Genomic DNA, 22221 nt, shown 5'->3' with positions numbered 1-22221 from the left:
GTATTACGGCGTGTCTTCTTGCGCACAAGCTGTATACGCCTCCTAAAGGAATATAACTGGCTTCAAACGGGACGCAGAACCGAGAGGCCTTATAAGCGTCAAATTCGCGACTCCATCGACTGCCTAAGCTGGAGTTCTACGAGAAGAGCGACATTCGTAATTGCAAAAGTGGAGCTTCTAACGGCAATGCCGGGAACAGTGAACCAACCAAAGGCTTTTAACTACGACGCACGAGGCCTGATCAGCAGCTTTAACTGTTTGTATCCAAGAGACCGACGGAGCTCAGCGACTGATGTCTGTCCCATGCAACGCTTTCACAAAGCGTTGAAACTCTCGACGGTCTTTCGACAGACGTTCAACTGGTGCCACAGCACACGTATTTGTTGGCGACGGCAACGCACATCTGCTGCAGATAGTGAAACTGAAACCATGCCTGCCAGGCCGCAGAACCATCCAGTTACGAATAATAATAACATAATACGATTGTTACACACACACACACACACACACACACACACACACACACACACACACACACACACACACACACACACACGCACACACACACACACACACACACACACACACACACACACACACACACACACACACACACACACAAAACGAAGGTAGCTGCGCACACAATGCACGAGTACGTCTCTTCGTAAAACGGCGCAAACAAGCTAGTCGAGCTGCACGTAACCCATGGCAACGGTGACGAGGAAGCACCGGCTCAGGCATGAAATCAGGAAAGAAGAGAGCGGGGGGAATGAGGGAAAGAGATAACTTCCAAGAGAGAAAACAGGAACTACTACCTAAGCGTCGTGCTCCGCGCCCTTATGAGTATATAGGTGCGCCTCCGGTATATCTTTCTTGGCACTATGCTTTGGTATTTATATAGAAGCGTGTTCCCTTTATAGATGAGCAAGAGGAAGCGGAAGAGGGGGGAGAGAGAATGGGAAACATTAGGGACACCGTAAGGTCGGCGCCGGTACGGCGCGCAGACGACCAGGGACGCGCACAAAAATACGCAGCTCTCTTCGGCCCATTACACTATCGACGTGCCGTCTACGAACGGGAAGTTTATAGCTTTAGCGTGCGTGAAGCGTGCGATACTAACAAATGCAGCTTGATTGCGCTGCTCATGCTAAATACAGGGCCGCCTTTTCACAGCAGAAACACTTGAGTACTCGCGGTCGCCGAACCCGCAGGCGTTTCTTACAAGCAACGCTTCGTCTTCGCCAGTCATGGCACACCACGAGCGCAAAGCCCCGGCGCACTGCCACACATTGAACTCCTGCGCTCCGAGGCGTCGTTATCAATTTTACGTCATTCTGCATGAAAAGATATGCGCACAAGAGTGCGAAATATAAGGCTTGCCAGAAAGCGAGACAACAGTCCTCGCGATATATAGCAGGCGTCGGATGCCTTGGAAATAAATAAATAAATAAATATCACATTCAAAAAAGATAAAAAAGACTAACGTTATGGCATATATATATATCCAATCCGGTAACATTGATGCCTTCAGGTAGCATATGTGGGTTTATTGACCAGTTGCCTTCACCCAAAAAGATCACGGTCTCGTGACGCCTGCGGCAAAAAAGACGTTCCACGTCTGCCGCAAGGTCAGTGAGTGGTGGCGCTGGCTAACACTCCCAGGGTTCTGCTAGGACACATAAATACCAAAGAAAGTGGATGGGGAAACAGCGCCGCGGTAGCTCAATTGGTAGAGCATCGCACGCGAAATGCGAAGGCTGTGGGTTCGGTGCCCACCTGCGGCAAGCTGTTTCTTCATCCACTTTAATTTCCATTAATTTATCATTTCTTCATTTCATTTATTAAGCACAAGTAATTTCCCCTGTGTTGTCCTTGGTGTCAATGTTTGTTGGCTTCTTATGATATGACTAATAAAAATCGGGCCCCTCGGTTAACCCCCTTTCTTCTCGTTAATATATATATATATATATATATATATATATATATATATATAGCCTGGGCATGCGAAGCGTAGAGCCTGTCGTTTTGGCTGCATCATTGGTGGCGGCGTTCTCGCACTGAATTCACAAGCAGCGGAGGCTTCCAAAGTCACGCAGAGATAGAAACATCAGTTTCGCAGTGTTAAAAAAAAAAAAAAAAAGGAAAGAAAGGACGGAAACTCGGTACAGTTCACAAAGTATATAGAAAGCTACAATTTCGTTGCTTGCAGACAGTTTATGACTCATTCCGTAATATTTGTAATCAACTGTCGTCTACATCCACTTTTAATGGGTTTTGTAGAGGCAAAACTGACGCAGTCAAATTGGTAAGATATGGATTGCGTCAATCTATTTTTTGAAGGCGCAGTGCATGCAGGCTGTGGTCACCGTCGTCTTTACCTCATGGGCGAAATTGCGGTCGGTGTATCCGGCTCCCACTAACGCTGGCGCCTTCGGCACGGACAATACTACCACCGAACGCCGTAAAACACGTTCCTGCATGCACTGCGACTTCGGACGCACTATATATAGGAGACCTCGGGTGGCAAAATAAAATCAGGGGCGCTCCATTACGGTGGTTATTATCGCCCAGTTGCACCTCTAGTGTACGGCAAGAACCAATAAGTGATATTGCTTGCGAGGGAAGCTGTATGCAGACGCATCCAGTCGAGACAACTACGGCCGCCAGCCTTCGGTTCCCGTCGGGCGCCGCGTTTTTTTCCATTCCGCGTCGTTCTCCGAAGACGTCCAGGGATGCAGTAAACACCGCGGAAGGATTGCGGTGATAACGATCACTGCGCGCACAAGTGAGCAGCCCACCCACGCAGCCGAGGGCGTAATTCTTCGCAGCCACACCACGACCGAATGGCGCAACCACTACGCGATTCCCTTGGACATAAAACGTTTATCAACCAGTGTACGAAGAAAAAGCGCGAGAGCTCTGCCTGTCTGGCCACGTTCTCCCTTATCTTTCTCCCTCGATTCGACTCTTTTTCGCTTTTCGTGGGTTGGTCTTGGCGGTTGTTAGCACTTGTCATATAGCAGTCTTGAATGACTTCGAAAATTTATCTCCTCATGGACAAACACCGTCCAGACAACGCGTTCTTCAGTGAATGTGTTGTGTGTTTAGTAACGCGGCAGATTTTAACAGTCTTATAACGCGATACAGGGAGTCAAAAATAAGACAACGGAATAGATGTGGCTAGAAACGGCGTCCTCGTTCTCCTCGTATGAACACGCTATTATGTTCACCAGTCCAGGCGAATTAGCATAGCAACATTGGTGGCTTTCTTACCAGACGCCACGTAAAAAAGATTCAGTCGCAGCAGACTTTCCTGAACCCTTTTCAGCAACTACCTATAGTTAACGAAAGCTTGGCAATAGCCTAGGTTGGACATAGCTAAGACAGCATGCTTTAAAATATATATATATATGTTGAGTGAAGAACGACGCGGAAACCGCTACGACCACTGGCTGCTAGAAGCAGAAGGTTATTTCGGCTGTACACTGCACGAGATGCAAGTGCAAACCAATTTTGAATAGTGCGGAGATTGTATACAGGCCCAGAGAACAAATAAAAGGCCAACCACTATTTCTCCCGCCCCAGTACAGGGTAAAAAACCGGAAACTCGCATCTGGTTAAGCTCCCTGCCTTTCCTCTCTCGGTCTCTCTCTAAATAAATAAAAAAAATTAACTCTGGGGTTTTACAAAACCCCAGAATTACGCCAAAACCACGATTCGATTAGAGGCACGCCATGGGGGACTCCGAAAATTTCGACCACCTGGGGATCTTTAACGTGCCCCCAAATGCACGGGACACGGGCGCTTTCGCATTTTGCCTCCATCGAAATGGGGCCGCCGCGGGCGGGATTTGATCCCGGGACTTCCTCTCTAAATAAACGAAGCACATGTCATCCCAACCGCTTTTCAAGGCACATTAACCAGCACACCTCTCATTCCACTAAGTGAAAAAGAGGTTAGTAAAATCGATGCCGTAAATGATATAAGTGATGACATCAGCAGGCCCACAAATAATAATAAGCATCATCATCAGCCTGGTTACGCCCACTGCAGGACAAAGGCCTCTTCCCTACTTCTCCAACTACCCCGGTCATGTACTAATTGTGGCCATGTTGTCCCTGCAAACTTCTTAATCTCATCCGCCCACCTAACTTTCTGCCACCCCCTGCTACGCTTTCCTTCCCTTGGAATCCAGTCCGTAACCCTTAAAGACCACCGGTTATCTTCCCTCCTCCTTACATGTCCTGCCCATGCCCATTTCTTTTTCTTGATTTCAACTAAGATGTAATTAACTCGCGTTTGTTCCCTCACCCAATCTGCTCTTATTTCTTAACGTTACACCCATCATTCTTCTTTCCGTAGCTCGTTGCGTCGTCCTCAATTTAAGTAGAACCCTTTTTGTAAGCCTCCAGGTTTCTGCCCCATACGTGAGTACTGGTAATACACAGCTGTTATACACTTTTCTCTTGAGGGATAATGGCAACCTGCTGTTCATGATCTGAGAATGCCTGCCAAACGCACCCCAGCCCATTATTATTCTTCTGATTATTTCAGTCTCGTGATCCGGATCCGCGGTCACTACCTGCCCTAAGTAGATGTATTCCCTTACCACTTCTAGTGCTTCGCTACCTATCGTAAGCTGCTTTTCTCTTCCGAGACTGCTAAACCATGAAGCCTATGAAGCCATGAAAACATGAAGCCCATGTAATAATTTTACAGAGTGTTGTATTAGTTATGATACTTATGCTTCTTTGTAACATAAAAACTGCTACTTCTGCTGTTTCAGCGAGACAAATGCCTCAGTCAGGAGGATTACGTCCTCCTTTTGTCTTGCTTTGCGGGATAACCATGTAATTGCCCGAATAATATGAAAATGAAGCAATAACAAGGAACTGTTGTTAGTAGCTCTCCGTGTCGTGTGTTTCTCCCCATCAGTACAAGTTTGTCGTAATTTTAGCGCGCAACCTTCAGTTACGCTGTCGTAGCGACAGATGTTCGTGCGGCAATTGCAGATATTTCGCATCGCAGCAAGTCTTTCCCTGTCAGGGAGGCACATTAAGTTGTCGTCGCGACTGTCACCGACACGGCTACAGACACGCATATGTCGCCGTTTTGGTGTGACGGTACGTCCAAAAACCGTGGTCTTAATTGCAGTCATAAACCTAGGTTGGAGCCGTCATCGAGTGACAACCAACGACGAAAGCAGGTTTCCCAGATGTGCTTGCCGTACTTACACCAGCGCTGTTTCTCACTGCAACGAAGTTGACGTCCACAGACGTCAACGCAGCAACGAAAGCACGAAAAACACAAATGTAGAATGTCAATACACTTCACGACTGCGCGAAGCCGACATTCTCTGCACGCTTAATGTTTGCGTTTTTTTTCTCAGAATTGATGATTATTTAGGGGTGCTACATATATTAGAAAGCTTCAGACGGAAACTTGACGCGTCCCTTATACGAAATTTCATTTTGGACCTAAGGGGAAGAAGCTTTGAGGATAACAAAGATGCCCTGGAGGGCGCTAAGGACTCCACAGTGAGCGATGGAATGGAAAAGACGGTGGTATGGGTTAGAGAGGAAACGAGTGGAATTTGGTAGGTCACGTACTGCCTAAAACAGATGATCGGTGGTCTGTTAGGTCAACAGAACGGGTGCCAAATGAAGGTGAACGCAGTGAACTAGGCGGTGTGATAAGACCAGCAATTTAAGTTTGCAGGTACTGGCTGAAGGTATGCCAACACAAGAGTAAATTCAGGTCGCTGGGACAGGCCTGCATCCTGTACTCGGCACACAATAAGCTGATTATGATTAACAGAATTGTCCTTCGAGCTAGTTAACGAGCAGTTCGCTGCCACCGTTTCGAGACCCCAGCGACTGCGTTGAAGAGCTGCTCTTGCGAACGTCGCAAGATGGCAAGCCGAAGGTAGAATAAAACCATCACACACAGAGGGCGCAACGAATTCGCGGAGAAAGCGGAAGTGCCAAGACTACTCTTGCCACATCCACTAGTAACTAAAATAGTCGAGAAGGGGTGGAAATCCGTGAAAATAAATGCGTGCGACCACCACCGGCCACGCACGCTGTCCAAAAAAAGAAAGTGCGACGCGTGCATTAAGGTTACACAGTAGGCTCTCTACACGTACAACGAAACCAACGAAACGGGTTCGTTTTGATGCATATCGTGCTTCGTGAATATTATTTTTCCTTTTGGCGTTAAACAAACTGACCTCGCGCGATATGCCTTTTTTAAATATTTTTCCGGCCCGTATACATATTCGTTTCTCCACGAAGCATCTTTAAAACATGCTTCTGTTTATTTCTCTGTTAGAGCAAGCGCGCCTCATTTTCGTTTGCAGGAAGTAGTTCCTAGGGCGCTTCTAGTCCATTTTTCCTTAGCGTGTACATTCTTTCTCTCTTCTTCCATAGCAATCTTTATTTATACCCTCTTTCTTCACGATAACCATTTCTACGTTTGCTAAAAAATATCAGATATACACTGCGGAGTATATAAGATACTGACACGAAATAAGATTGACGGGGGACTAAAGCACTTATGTCGCGTAGACATCTTCAAGCCGCGATTTGGTCTACGTGCGCGATATTAACGAAATCTGGTCGTAGAGAAAAACGAAGATACGGGCGAAGAAATAAGAAAGCGCGTGATAGAGAAAGAAAAAAATAAAATTAAGGCACCCACCCTCGCCGTTGGCTTGCTGTTCTTTTTCCTTATGAGGCATCGTGACGAGCGCGCGACAACTGCCAATCACGGCTTTCGGGCGCCGAACGGTGCGCTGCCCGGAACCCACGTGGGCCGCAGACGAGATGCAGAGGCAGGGCAGCAGGCAAGACACACGGATCGATTCCTGCTGCCAGCGTTCTTGGTTTCTTCTATCAACGGGCCTCCCTGTCCGGCCGCTTCGCCCTCCTCACACTCGCAACAGGTGCGCGGTAAATGTACACGGTGCAAAAACGAAACGGTACACAGCAGACGCTCACAGCCGCACAAGAACCGGAGTGCCACTGGACGCGAGGGAGCAGCGCAAGCAAAATATTTAAACGAGGAGGATACCGGCGCGCCACTTGCACGCCTCTACACTACCACCGGAGGAGCGTGTGCGGAACACGAGAACGACCGTCGCACCGCCGAACGTCCTGTGCGGAAGCCCCGGCAGAACTGGAGTGCTGCTGGCGAGGGAGCGTTCAGAAGAGACAGTGTGGAGAGAGGGAAGGGGGGGCTCGGCACGGCGAAGCCAGACGCGCAAGCCGGTGTGCGATGCGTCACCGAAGCCCGTGCGCCGTTCCCGCCTTGCAGAAGGACACAGACGCGATGTCGCCCTCCCGACCGACGTAGTACGCCGACGACGGCTTCGTTTGTTGCTTCTGCGGCTACGCGCGCGAAAGAAAAGCAAGCGGGCAGACAGGCAGCCAGCGACGCCCTGCCTTCGCCGTTCCGCTTTCTTTGGCCCTCACGTGCGCTTCGCCGTCTCGGGGCGGTCCGCCGCGCACGACGGTCATCCGCGCGCCAAGCAGCAACGCAGGCGCGCCTCGTGCAATTGTTCCACTGTTGTCGGACTGTTAAACTTCGCATGGACTCCGATGTTTACAGCAGTCGAAATACAATAAACGGAACCTACTCCGCTCTTTGCGCATCTACGCAAGCGGCTTAGCGTATCTAAAGAGATGGCGTCAGTGGGACCTGGCAAGCGCATATCGCTAAACCTCGTTTCAGATGTTTTGTGTACGAAGCCAATATAGCGTCCGCTAAGTATACAGGGTAATCACTTGTAAGTTTTCTGGAATTTTTAAAAATAGTCCGTTGCAGATAACGTAATTCTAGTCCTTGAGCTGGATTATTCAGAGAGGCGGACATGACTTGCGCGAGAAATCGAAACAGGTATTTAACTAACTTGCAAAAGTCCACTAATTATATTTTGAATCAATTACTTTACGGCACATATTGCAATTTACGAATAGTAGCCGGTGATCTTGCAAGGCGTATCCAATAAAAATGATTTTCCAGAATGACGCTAGTTTGGAGATTTGCACCATCAAACTTGCCTAAAAATGCACTGTACCACTCATTATTTTCTTTAACGAACGCTCTTTTATGCATTGAGGTGCAAAAGTAACTGGCACGCCCACGCGTTTAGTTCGACACTTTGGGAAATAATATATCGAAACCGGTACCGCCCTGGAAGTTCATTTCAACTGGATACGTCTTGCAAGCTCGCCGTCTACAATTCTTAAATTACAATATGTGCCGTAATCAAGTTATTCAGCCATTTTTGTTGAGTAGTTGAATATGAGTTGTGATTTCTCCTGCTACTAATGTCCGGCTCTTCGAATAATCCAGCTCAAGGACAAGGATTATGCTATCTGCCCCAGTATATTTTTAAAAAAATCCATAAAACTTGAAAATGATTACCTTGTATACGGGCCAGCTGTTTTCGAAAACCCCTAATAGCAGCTATTGGACAGTTTTAGTTTAACGTTAGCGTGGTTAAGGGAAGTAGCGTTACAAAATAAATTCATAAGGGCGTTTCATTCGCTTGTCGATACGTGCGTCCGTGGCTTAATGGTTTCAATATCAGGCTTCTGTGCTAGAGTCCCTGCGTTCGAATCCTGCCGTCGGGCAATTTTAATGATGTTTATTTAATTATTTATTACGCAATACACTGTTGAAAATGACGAGTTTACAAAGTCACAAAGCCGTTTGAAGCCAAAAAGGACGAAGTTTAGGCAAATCCATGTACTTCCCATAATTCCCATGCTGAGACAACCGCTCCCATTGCAGCTCCCGTAGACACTAGCGCCAGAGTTCCCTCTAGTAATTCTTGTAGGAAACTCTATGCATCCATCCATCCATGCATTCCTCTCGTTAGGCTTAGACGCGTTCAAAACAAGAAGTGATCTCGAAAACTCCGCAAGGTTATCCATAATACTCGGTCGTCGAAGCGGCCTGAGACTAAACGAAGGCCGTTTACATAGTCACTGCGACGAACAAAGTGAATTCTACAAAAACAACGCCAAATTCAGTTCACAGCGGCCGGCATATTGCCTTGCGTAGACTACGCAAGTCACGCAAAGGCGGTATCGTTAAATCTGAATAGCATACGTACGCTAAACGGTATGGGTCGTTTAGTGTTGTGCGCATCCGCATTTTGATCCCGCTATTCCGCTAAGCAGGCTAAACTGAAAATTCAGTCACTTTACCATACGTCAAAACGGGTGAAGGCGAAAGCCTGCGCGCTCAAGAGACATTAAATCACTTGACATTCTCATTCGAATGCGCTGTTACTTGTTATTACTTGTTTTCTCGCACTAAAGGTCGTGAGTTTGAGTGCCTTAATTGAAGAAAACTTAATTATCTGTACCTTCATTAACACCAAAGGTCGTGAGTTCGAGTGCATCAATTAACTACATATTACCTGTGTCTTAATTCCCCTTAACACCAAAGGTCGTGGGTTCGACTCCCACATAAGCTCGAGGGTTCGACTCCCACCGAAGGTCGTGAGTTCGAGTGCCTGAACTAACTCTATCTTAACGTGCCTTTTTTTTTTCTTTTGTATAATGAGCGGCGTCGGAGCTAGCTCTGGAAGAAGGCGAACGCGAGAGTAGTGGCACGAGCGCGCGTCTGCGCGAGGCGAGCTCACATGACTTTCTGCACCGCACGCCGCGTTCTTTCGGGGGCATGAGCCGCTTAATTATCGCCTTGAAACTGTCCATTGAAACTATGACCGTGGGTTGGACTCAAAACCGTCAATCGGTTCCAAACAGTCCACTAACTCGTCACTGTTAAAACCATCGGCTGCCAGATATATGTCAGCCAATTAATTTTATTTCCTTCTCTTTCAAAAATTAATACCACAGCCCAATGTCTTCGCGCTTCCAGCCGCCACATCGCACAATCATATCGATTTTCCATTGTGCAGCCTGCATTATGTGCGAAAAGCAAAAACGCCATGACTGCTGCCTGGTCAGCTATCACTCTTTTCTGCGCAAATTTCAACTCCTTCCAACATCCAACTCTTTCTTCCCTACACTTGAGAGAGCTGGTCGACGCCACCGCCAGTGGTATATGGCCAGTGCTGGCGCATAAACAAAAACAAAACAAAAAAAAGCTACCGAGTCCAGACAAATGCATTCAGCGCCACGATCGGAGACCCAGCTGAGGTTCAGCAGCGGCTACTAAGCACCGTTTGGAATTTCTGTCCCCTTTGGCTGTACGGCGGAGGGCGGTCTACCGGTCCACTAAATGTGGTATTACGGCCTGTCGTGCAAATGGATTGCATTTCTATAGGTGGCGTTGAAGCGAAAGGGATATATCTACAATAGCCTGTCACGCCGACATACCCCTAGGTATCGTAGGCATGTGTGCATCCATGAGTGCGCGTGACTTAATTTTTATTGTTTTCCTGAAGGTGGGCTTCACCAACGTTATCAAGCAGTTGTTGCGTACCTGTAAGTTTCGCACACTTTGAATTTGTTCCGATAGAAACGACGCTCACGTTTCGAGAAGACGTAAAACGGGCGACGACAACGATTGCTTCCTAGAAGATAGAAATAAAAGCAAAGGTTAACCAGGAGAAATCGCCGGTTGGCTACCCTGCATTGGCGAAGCTAAAGGGGCATGAAAGAAAAATAAACGAAGGAAATAATGAACAATGCAGAACTGCCTGCACGTGTGGGCGCTGTCACTCAGTCTTTGAAGGCGCAACATAGTCATTGGTTCCCAGGAATGCAGTGTGGGCACAAAGAGAGGAAAAGACGGAGAAAAAAAAAATAAAGATAGGAAGCGCGGTGTCGTCTGTCCTTGCAGCACGCACAAAGCGGGCCGCCCAAGTGCAGCGACACTTGGACGCTCGTGGTGTCCTGTCCTCTTCTTTGTTCATGTTTCTTTGCGCTACAATTACTTCAATGCAGGCTGGCTGGCTAATGCATGGGCCCGGTAATGGTTTGACCAGACCGTGTGTTCGTCCGACCGAGGGCACCGCCGACACGCCCAAACGACAGCGTACGGAAAGGGGAGAGCAAAAAGGGAAAGAAAGAAGATGGTAAGGGAGAATGCACGCTGCGGCCTCACAAGGCATATTTTACAGGTCAGAAGACTCCCGCCTTTCAGTAAGAGCACATAACTTACGTAGGGATAAAAACGAACGCCTGTTTGTGAGCATTTACAGCAACTAACGCCCGTTTGTGAGCATTTACACTGAACTACATCGCGCGACGTCACAAAGTAAGTGTCAACGTGAAATCGTTGTTTCAGACACCGCTTATCTGGAAACCTACACGAGGTCCATATGCCGAAAAGCTCGATACAGATGCGAGTCCTAAATGCACACCATCTTTGCATTTAAGCGCCCAGTGAGGTAAATACAGAGAGAGCCAAAAATTCAAAACTCCTATGAAGCCTGTACGACTTCGCGATAGCAACAAAGCATGCTCCCTGGCGGTAATGCATACCGATAATCCTTCATTCTCTACATGCCCCCCTGCCCTTAGCCCAATAAACACACACAACCTTAAGCTGGATGCCTATCCACACGCGACCGCCGAAACGCGCTGAATAATTTCAAACTACCACTTTGGATCGGAAATACTGTTGTACAAACATGAGTCCGCCGCGCGTGGGTACAGACACCTCTGACGTCAGAGGAATTATCAGCTCAACAGATGGAGCACTGCCAATGTCTCTCTGGGCACAGGGTTCATGCTGGTGTATATGACAAAAATTCAAGGGTTTTTAAGGACTTTCAAGGTCTTGTGTGTGGATTTTGAAGGAGCACACAAAGGGCCATAATTATACATGCGTGCACCCCCCTTTTCAAGGAGGGTGCACGCTTGTATAATTATGGAATACGTACTGTGTGCCGGGACAATTGCCCCTTCCCACGCTTGTTAAGCTTCACCGCAATACTTCACGTACGCTTCACGGCGTAACATCGACGTGCTAAGGCGCAGCTACCTTTCGGGAACCAGCATTATGCAACGCGTCATGCTTTCTAAGCTTCGAAGCCATACGCGAGGATTACGGAGGCGGAGTTGGTGCGATTACTGACAGCGGTGAATTCTTTCAATGGAAAACACGGCACCGAACGGCAAGAACCTTAATAGCGAACTTCGAAGCTGCGAAGCCTAGTGTGGCCGCGGTGGTAGCTACGGCTGCCAGCGGATCGGCGTGCGAGAGCGCTGGCTCGAGGCGGCGAGATGATCAAAACGGCGGTTATGGCTTTGATTGATGCCATTTGGGACCTGCGGCAGCGGCAAAAACTCCGGAAAATCGGACAGCGAAGGGTTCTTGCGTCTGAAATTACAGACGTTCTTATACATTGACTCTATGGGGCGCGTGGTGGAGCCGCAAAGCCGTCCGCGCTATCGGGCATTTCACAAAAATCGGGCGTCCGGAAAATCGATTGTTGGCTGTACACAGGCTCCTCCAGCCAACGACACGGCGTCAAAGACAATTCGTTATGAGTCCTCTCTTTTACTCGAGCCAGCAGTAGGGCGACTTTCGTTCCCTTTCAATAAAATGACATCCAATTTTCCCAGATTGATGCACGAATTCCCTGACTTTTAACAGACAATTCAAAATGCCTGGGAATTCCCGTTTTAACGCGACAGCGTTAAGGAGCTCGTGTCGCAGAAAAGCCGGTGTCGTCGGCGTCGGCGGCGTTGGCCGTGAGCGATAAATGCCAGAAGGCACTTCATAAATAAAAAAAACATCTCGCAAGATGGGCTGGTGGGAATCGAACCAGGGTCTCCGGAGTGAGAGACGGAGACGCTACCACTCAGCCACGAGCTCGTTCCTTCAAAACGGGACAAAATCGCCTCTAGTGAATGCGGTGTTGCCTTAGAAACGTGCCGTAGAAAGTTATACTGCGGTGTATATAGGTAATTATGGCCATGTAACTTATAGAAGTCGCCGTTTCACGAGTAGCGAAGTACGTTTCCGCTACATTTCTTCTGCGCTTTGCGCACACGCAGAGCCATCTTGCGGCAAACACAGAAGACCCCCTCCTCGCAATGTACGGCGCTGCCCCGACACGTGGCGCGCCACTCGCCCCATGATCGCGTCCGCCTTCATGGCGCGTCGGGGCCCGGCTATCTGTGCCGATCGCGACGTTTGGCTGGCGTAGCGCGTTTGAGTAGGCGGTGCGAACGGCGTGCGATAACGCTATCGCGTTCCACTCTTGAAGGCGAAGCTTAAGCGTCCTCCAATTTTTTTTTAACAAGATCGCAGCGAGACTTCAGGAGGGTTAAAATTTTCTCGAATACAATCACTGGAAGTTTATTAAAAATAATAATTTAGGAAATTCAAGGATTTTCAAGGATCTCCGAAATTTCCAGGACTTTCAAGGCCTTGAAAACGATCTTTTCAAATTCAAGGGTTTTTAAGGGTTTCAAGGACCCGCACGAACCCTGCGGGCATCTAAATTCGCGCACACGAAGCATGAAAAGTAACGGTCACACAAGCAGCACGACGGACCCTGCCGCCAGCCCGTCTATTTTGCTCTATTTCGCGTATACGCAAACCAAAACGCCTAGCACGTAACAAAACGAGAACCGCAAACATTCTTGGTGCAAGTCGTGCTTCGTTTATATAACCAAGCACGTAACAAAACAACACAAATTGACGAGCTCCCTCTCGACAAAGTGTAGTACCGCGATAACGCGAGTGTTTTGTCTGCGCTACAGCGCCAGCAACTCTTTAACACTTGTCACACACGTGACAGCACGCACTCGTCCTGCAATCTTCGTTCCAGACGATGCAGCGACAGTGAGGGCAGTCATCTGCAATTCGCAAGGCGAGGCCTTGCACAGCTGCCACGGCGCGGCTGTCGGAATCGCTATTCGCAGTTAACGACCTCACCGGATATAATGAATGACTAATGGATGGCTGTCCTCGCAAGTAAGAACAAGGATAATACGTGCCTACCGACACGTAGAACGGGTGAAAATTAATGGACGGCGTCATATCAAAGCCAGAACTACAGACACAAGCCTGCCAGGAACGCTAATAATACGTGGAGAGGAGATCGCGCTTGCAGTCCGAGCGTATATGCTTCCGAAGTTTTACGAAAATAAAGTTAAGGCGCATAGCACGCTTAAAAAAAGAAAAAAGAACAAAAAAAAAAAGCTTTCGGTTACTCCAGCTATAGTATAATAACAGTAAAACAGCGAAGCAATATATATGAGGTGAATCATTAAATGTGTGCAAGACGAGCACACAAATGGTGACACCTCAACACAACATATTAAGATGCAAGGCCAAGTAGCACGCCAATGGTCCACATGACACGGACATTGGAGATAGTTCTGGAGAAGTGGAAGCCAGACAGCTCGTCACGCCTGCGGCAGAAAGGATGTTATACATCCGCCGCCAAGGCTTGTAAGTGGTGGCGTTGGCTAACACTCCAAGGGTTAGTTCTAGTAGTAAAACATAAATACCCAACAAAATGGATGGGAAAACGGCGCCGCGGTAACTCAATTGGTAGAGCATCACACGCGTAATGCGAAGACGGGATCGTTCCCCACCTGCGGCAAGTTGTTTCTTCATCCACCTTCAATGCCATTCATTTATCATTTCTGTAATTCAATCAATAAGTACAAGTAATTTCCCCTATGTTTTCCTTGGTGCCAGTGTCCGTTGGTTTTCTATGATATATATATATATATATATATATATATATATATATATATATATATATATATATATATATATATATATATATATATATCGCGGTTTACATCAGGGATTCCGTGACATTAAAGAGGTGCGACGTATGGTAACGCACTATCCCCACTGACCCCACTGACTTTTCTTTCTATTGACATGACATAATTAGATGTTCATTTTGCCTGCAGCGTCAAAGGGGATTTAAACACAAGAGAAAAGCACACAAGAGAGGCATTGACTATACTTAAGGACAATAGCACGTGACAATGAAGGGATAGCTACACGGTGGTGCAGGCTCTACAACTGTGTTACCGCGCCAAGGATTCCGGCTGCATGCATTTGACAGAGCTTTTTGTTTCTTATAGAACGGATGCGAGAATCAGCGTAGCTTTCACGTGCGACGGTTTGGCAGTTGCCCAAATGTGGCAGAAACAATCAGAAAAATATATGTGAAATTTAAGACTCAGTGTCCTGTCTAGTCATATTTTGCTTTTTTTGTCAACGATGTTTCTGTTTCTCTTCTCCAATTTGAACTAACGGAGTTGAGAATGTGGGACTTCTTTCAGAAGCTCTCTTATCTGTGCGCGTTTTGAGATAAAGGGAGGAAGGGAGCCTTTTATTGAAATGCAAAGAATTCTGCCGGCGTATGCTTCCCTATGATACTCCGCATGAAGAAGGGGATTGGGGAGAGAAAGGTCCTAGAAGGTCTCACTATAGATTCCCACAAAACTCGTTTTTTTTCTCTCTCTCTTTTTGCCTCCTATACTTGCCTCATTCCTCCTTACATGCCCATCAAAAAAAGCACGCTCATACGAACGGAGCCACCGTTACCAGGGCGAAATCGTGCTTGAAGCTTGGTTGTACGGGTAAGGAAGGAAGGAAGGAAAAAGTGGAGAAGGAAGGCAGGGAGGTTAACCAGTTTTGCCTAACCGGTTTGCTACCCTACACATGGGAGGGGGATGGGGGGGATGAAAGATGGGGAGAAGAGATAGAGGGCACATAACACGGCACACACATCGTTGGTTACAGTCTGTCACTCTTGTGTGGTACGTGACATCACTGTCACAGTCGCTTGTCCAAGCCCGTATCCTTCATAAACCGAAGTAGTCCCTTCGTGGTTGTACGGGTAATTACCCACATATGCTGCCCGGACACCAGGGATAACCAGCTAGCCAGGCAGAGAGGGAAGCACACTCGATCCTGCGAAACCTGGGCGGCCAGAAAAAAAACGAAAAAAAAATGAAAAAAAAACAAAAACGGGCGAGACCGATTTTCTCACTACCGGCCGACGAGACGGGGTAGCTCTTTTAAGTGGCCTGCCGCCCGGCACCGCGTCTCGCTCGAAGCTGCGCGAAGATATACGAGCACAAAAAAAAAAATAATAATAACACGCAAACACGTCGTCGGTGGAGAGATGCGCTCGGAGCACGTGCGACTGAGAGGAGTCCGCGCGGGGACGTTGCCGCTCACGTAATGATAAGCGGGCAGCTTATTTACATGAAGGCGCGCTGACGGCGCCGGCAAGGCGTCTCTGCGCGATTAGGGCAAACGTGCCGCGGTGCCACCGAGGGCTTGACGCGTCCAACTGCGTACGACTGCAGGCGAAGATTCGGATGGCACGCTGCTTTTGCCAGAATTTCCTCGACACCCCGCGATGCTTCTTCTTCTTCGTCTTTTTTTGTTTCTTTTTTTTACAGCGCAGGCGCCTTTTCTTTCGTTGAACCACTCACTAATGCCCGCACTGCCAAGGTGAAGATATACGACGAAGCCCTGCTTAACGAACTCCACAAGTTCTTGAAGCAGTGCTGCGTTTCGAGTTTTCAAGGAAAATAATAAATGGGGGTTCGCGACAAGTGCGTATAATACGACTGCGTTTCTTATGAAGAGACACTCCTGTTCGCGTCAGCTATTGGTTCCGAAATGCATTAAATCTTGCAACCCGCCGCGGTGGCTTAGCGGCTATGGTGTTGCGCTACTAAGCACGAAGCCGCGGGACCAAATTCCGGCCGCGGCGGACGTATTTCGATGGGGGCGAAATGCAAGAACTCCCGTGTCCTGTGCATTGGGGGCACGCTAACGGTCCCCTGGTGGTCAAAATTAAACCGGAGTCCCCCGCTACGGCGTGCCTCGCGATCAAAACGTGCTTCTGGCACGTAAAACACCAGAATTCAATTCATTAAAATCTTGCACAGACAACGAAATTTATTTGTCCTTGAATTGTTACATTATCTCGTGAGGCGGTATTTTCTCGGTCACTGCATAACAGCAATGAACAATTTCCGGCGTCGTTTTCCAAAAATCCTGCCATGCACAATAAACGCCTCCCTTTTCGTGACGCAATGTTTGCGCTCAGTATATAATTTATGCCTGGATTTAGTTAGCATTCAAGGCGCTGTAACTGTTGAGTGACGTTTACATCCAAGATTTATATACGAGGTAGGCTAATGCATCATACACAAGAGCCCGTTTTTATGGCTGGCTTTACTATACTGCAGCAGCGAGATTTTTTTTTTTTTTACTACAATGAGCAAGGATGCACTCTCAGATATGACGCGCAGAACATACGAAAGGCAGGCGTAGTTTTTTGATAATGCGAAACCACTACAGCGCGTCGCGCCAAGTATTAATGCAATAAAGTGATGCAGATACACACGTCTATGGAGCCTAGACGTGCAAGTACGTAAAGCTGCAAAAGTATTAGCAAACCCTTTCTCATTACTAGAGCAGGTGGCTCTGCAGCTGGCATCATAAGCGCTTGCAATTTTGTTGTTTCTTTGAGGCGCTTGTATTTCGGTGACGCGTAACCACTCCTAAACTCCTGCATGAAAGTAAATGTAAGAACGCCAGCTGGTGCATACAAGTGGACACATAGGTACCGCAGGAAACGCTGAAGCCGACAAAATGGCGAGAAATGCACACCATTCTGCTTCTGTCCCACTAACTCAATTCACGAGGGTTGATGCGAGCAATAGAAAACAAAACAATTATGTAAGTGCATAACACAAGTTCATCGATTTGATGCCAGTTCAGTACACATCTGCAGTTTCCAATTTCCGCAGGTGCTGGACGCGACATAAAGACTCCCCCATTCATCGTATCAGGTTGGAGGTGGCGTATACATGTAGCTTTTCATATCGTATACGTTATTCAACTATACCTCGTTGCTTGTGCGGCCGCTCATAGGAGAACGTTGAACACGTTCTGATAAGCTGTCCTAAGGTAAAAAGTAAATATGGGCTCTGAAGACAACAATTATTACCCTCTATGATCGTCGTTATAGCACAGAGAAGTTGCTTGGGCCATGGGATAACGCATCATGACAGCGATTGGCTCCGAAATCTTTAATAACATTTTTATACTGAGAGTGACACAGTATCTCTGTACTAAAGCTATGCATACGTTTGTTTATTTATTTATTCTGTATTATTCGACTGAATTGATTGACTTATTTATGTTGAATTGAAGAAAGGGCAGAGTGTGCCATTTTGTTGCGTTTTCACTAATTTTTTTTCTATATTTTCTGCTTAAGAATGACGGGAAATGTGCTTTATTCTCGGAACGCGTTTTTCATATCACCTCATGTTATCATCCTTTGATCATTGGACAATTTATTGTTTGCGTAGGAGCGGGTAACGCTGTAGTTGCCAGCACACCCAATTTCATCCGTATAAATCATTCACTAGACGCGATAAACTGTCTATGTACATAATCATATCTGTGCTGCAACTGCATGATGCTCAACCAACAGCAAAAAGTTGATCGGAAAGCGACTAGCTGCTACAGGGCCGTAACAAAGTTCGCGGCGATATGCGCCGATATAAGGAACACGACAGAAATTTCCTCTATTCGGCGTGTACATACGACACCGAAAAGTAAGATAAACAACGGAGGTAGTCAGCTCACTGGTGTCGGAAGAGGAAAGCTTCGGTTCTTTATTTTTTTGCACTTACATTTATACAGGCGCGCACGCACTGGAAAAAATAAAGTGCCAACTTAAGATATGTATAGTAACAGCCGAGTGGCATAAAAAAGAGAGACATGCTAAGGATGAAGACCTAGCTTCTCGTCAACAATGGCGAAACCACAAGCACCTGCACGAAGGCGCGCACGCATGCACACGCAAGGTAAAAAAAAAAAAAAAAGAAGTAAGGACATCTTGCGTAAATAAAGCAGCGAAATGAGGCCATTCACGAGGTCGTTATAGGTGTATATAGTTGTCACCGTTAAACGTCTCATGAGGCAGTCTCGTGAAGCACGCGCGGATGAATTGCGAACATGCCTTTGCAAGGCTAAATCCACCTGTAGCCATGGTAAAACCCTCCTCTTCTCAGAAGCAAGCGAATTCAGAGAAAAAAATAAAAAGGAGGGCAGAAGCGAGGTCTCCCGAGGGTATCCTTATAAAGCGAAGGCATAAAGGCTTAAGAGGGTGGCTTGCTGGGCGAGCTGGTGCATGGTATAAGGGTACAAACGCGAGCACAAGTAAAGAGAAGTAGACGAGACAAAGCTGTACTTACAACTAAGCGCGCGCGCATTTTTCGCCTGCTGGACCCATCTTACCTCCGCATAAAGGCTTAACTGCCTGCGTACATGTGTGCGTGCGTGATGAGGTGACGCGCAATATTAAAACAGAAGCTTACCACTGGTGTACATACAACTCGCGTACACAATGAAGCTACACTGTAAAAAAAAAGGTGTTAATTTAAAGAAAATTTACATAAATTTTCTGTACCGCAAAATAAATTTTCTGTGAATGCTCTATATGACAGAAATCTGTTAAAAAAGAAAACAGGCGTTTCCTGCTCTTCATCTCAAGCCTATAAATCGAGTCAAAACTAAAATGTAACCGTTTTAAATTATTGTAACTGCATCAAAATGTAAAACAAAATTTAAGAGCTTTTTTTCCTTCCATACAGGCAGTTTCTTGCATGTACTACGCACGACGCGCTGTTTGCGGTATACTGTTTTGATGCCCCGTGCCGTAATCAAGATGGCAGCTCTTCGAGTCAGCGCATGTCGGCACTGCTCCGTTTCTGCTTTCGAAAATCGTAAGAGGTGAGTGGTTTTCTTTTCAAGTACATTACAAACAGTGCACGACGTATTCTTGTACGCAATATTTTTCGCGTGTTCATGACATAGAACAGGACTACAATGTAGCCCCAAAGAAAATTCAGGCGGACAGTCACAAAACTTAGCAACTACGTATTTCAGTGTGCGCTGCGCTTTGTGAGGTAACGCCGGATTTAGGTATTAAATTTAGCTTTAGTTTTTTGTTATAGCACACGTAAGGGCTGGCCAGTGAGTGGGCTAGGCAAAGCTATTAATGTCTACTCTTGCTTTTTCGGAATGTTTGCTGTGGCTGCGAGAAAAAAAAAAAAAAAAAAGAAAGCATGCGTGTGCTCTCAACAAAGCTCACTAAGCGACGGTAGCTCTTAGCTACGATCAAGTGTTTAGTTTATTGGAGTGAACGCAAAGTGCGAGTTTTTTTTCTGTTGTATAATATTTGTTTTGATACTGGCATATGAAGCCGCCGCGTATGAGGGCACATAGTATCCAGTATTGATTTTGTTGCTTTGTTAGCTGCGGTTCGAGTGCTTTAGTGAGTTAGCATCGGGAAATGATTTTGCCTGGCCACTGACTAAGTCGCTTCATTTTGAAAATAGCGGGAACACTACAGACTGCGTGGCTTTGTGTACTCTCTGCGCATTTTAAAAGCACAGCGCGGAAGGGGCTAGCACCCGAGCCGCGAAGATGTGCTGCCATCCCGCTCGTGGCCATGAAGAAATTGTCTGCTGGCCTCACTTCCTGACTCTGGCAAATAATAACTAAATGTATGAATGATAGACTGCAAAAATGAGAAACAAATGGTCAATATTTGCATAAATTGAACTGCAGCAACAGATTTAGTAAAAAAAGTAATAAAACAACATGTTATTGTATAGCGTAACTGATACATATATATATATATATATATATATATATATATATATATATATATATATATATATATATATATATATATATATATATAAATATAGATATATATATATATACTATACAGTTAGCGTAATGCGTCCTTTTAAGTTAAATTAAAGGAAACTTAAATTAGCAGGACTATTTTCTAATTTGTGCCATTCTGCTAGACAATGTCACGAAAACAGCTGACGTGCGATTTGTTTGCGACTGCACATTTCGCGACCGGGAGGAGCAAGGGTAACCGACGGAGGCAGCGCGGGAAGGCGAGGCGGCTTCGACTTCGCCAACAAGTGCGCACTTTTGGCGCGCGACCGCGCGCCGTATCTTGAAATTGATCTGCACACGGCTCATGCCTTTGCGCGCGCTCTGTTCTCGCCGCCGCTCTTGCGTCGAGCCCCCGATAGCTCGTTCGCACGAAGGTCACTTCACTCGCTGCTGCTGCGCTTGCTCATACCAGCGTTTTGACAACGAGTGTCCGTGCTCATCGAGTGTGATGTGTTCATGTTTGCTTGTGCGCGCTGACACCATGCTTTGTTGATTCAGTTAGTAAGCGAATCTTTCCAAGTTTATACTGCCGATAAAACTAGTGTCCTGGCTTCGTATAGCTGTCTACTAATTTGCTATTGCAATCGATGCTTCACCTTTCCGGCGCAAGTGCCACATTATATTTAGTTAAATAAAGCGCATGGAGCATACAGCGCAATCTGGCCTATTGATATGAATTACATGAAGAAGGGAACTTCACTTGAGCGACAGCTTGCGGTGTTCAGGTTGCTACTTAAAACGATTCATTGAATAACTTCGTAAGTATTCTATTTGAAGCATACGTACAGATTCCGAAATCGAGGAAAAGAAGTAATAAAGTCGTCGCATCACTTCTCCACTGATCGGCTTCAATTCCGCAATTTCAATATGTGCCCTCAAGTGAATAGTATGATTAGTTTAGAAGAGTTATAAAAGAGCAAGTCATGAGAGAATGTACAGATTCTTTTTGATATCGTGTTCTAACTGGCTGCATGGCTTTAAAAAAAAATGTTTGAACCATAGTTGCACAAACGGTATGTTAATATTGTCATGAATAGGTGACACGCATAAGAACAACCAACAAAACGACCAAGATAGTAGTAGGGTGTCAATTACACTTGTAGCTGAACCGGTGGAGACCAACCTGAGATTTCTTTCTTTCTTTGAAACAATAGTCATTCTGAATCTGTCGCCTTTTATATGCTTAAATGTACTTAAAAAATAAAACCACAGACGCCTCAATTAACCTGAGGTTCACACATCTGCTAGCTTAGTGCATATTGGCAATAATAAAATGAAGCTTGTCAGTGCAGTGTTCTGTATAGGCTTCTACATCTTTGAAACAAACAGCGACCACGAACATTGAGTAGTGTGTGCGTTGTGTGTTTGTGTGTATGTGTGTTGTGTGCATGTGCATGTGTGTGCTGCGTACGTGCTGTGCGCGCGCGTGTGTTTTTTACGTGTTGTGTGCGTGGGGGGGGGGGGGTGGAGGGCGTGTACATTATGTCCCATGGTGAGTGATGTTTGTTTCAAAGCGTATACGGT

The 22221-nt window shown here is 46.5% G+C and overlaps 1 protein-coding gene across 6 annotated transcripts in view; it reads right to left on the bottom strand.

Annotated features, from left to right (window-relative positions):
• AMPdeam (AMP deaminase) overlaps positions 1-22221 on the bottom strand; it is a 138080-nt gene that overhangs the window by 85955 nt on the left and 29904 nt on the right. Inside the window, exon 1 of one of the 6 annotated variants that reach the window (XM_055071392.2) lies at positions 6700-7399. The exons of the other annotated variants lie outside the window; for them this stretch is intronic. Within the exon in view, the coding sequence (XP_054927367.1) occupies positions 6700-6739 (40 nt within the window). The 5' untranslated portion in view covers positions 6740-7399. Of the gene's footprint in view, positions 1-6699; positions 7400-22221 lie in introns of those variants that run through there. 6 annotated transcript variants of the gene reach the window in all.

This window comes from Dermacentor andersoni, chromosome 5, assembly GCF_023375885.2.
Source record: "Dermacentor andersoni chromosome 5, qqDerAnde1_hic_scaffold, whole genome shotgun sequence".
Taxonomy (NCBI): Eukaryota; Metazoa; Arthropoda; class Arachnida; order Ixodida; family Ixodidae; genus Dermacentor; species Dermacentor andersoni.
Note: the sequence above shows the minus strand (reverse complement) of the source record. Positions and strands in the feature narration are given on the sequence as shown.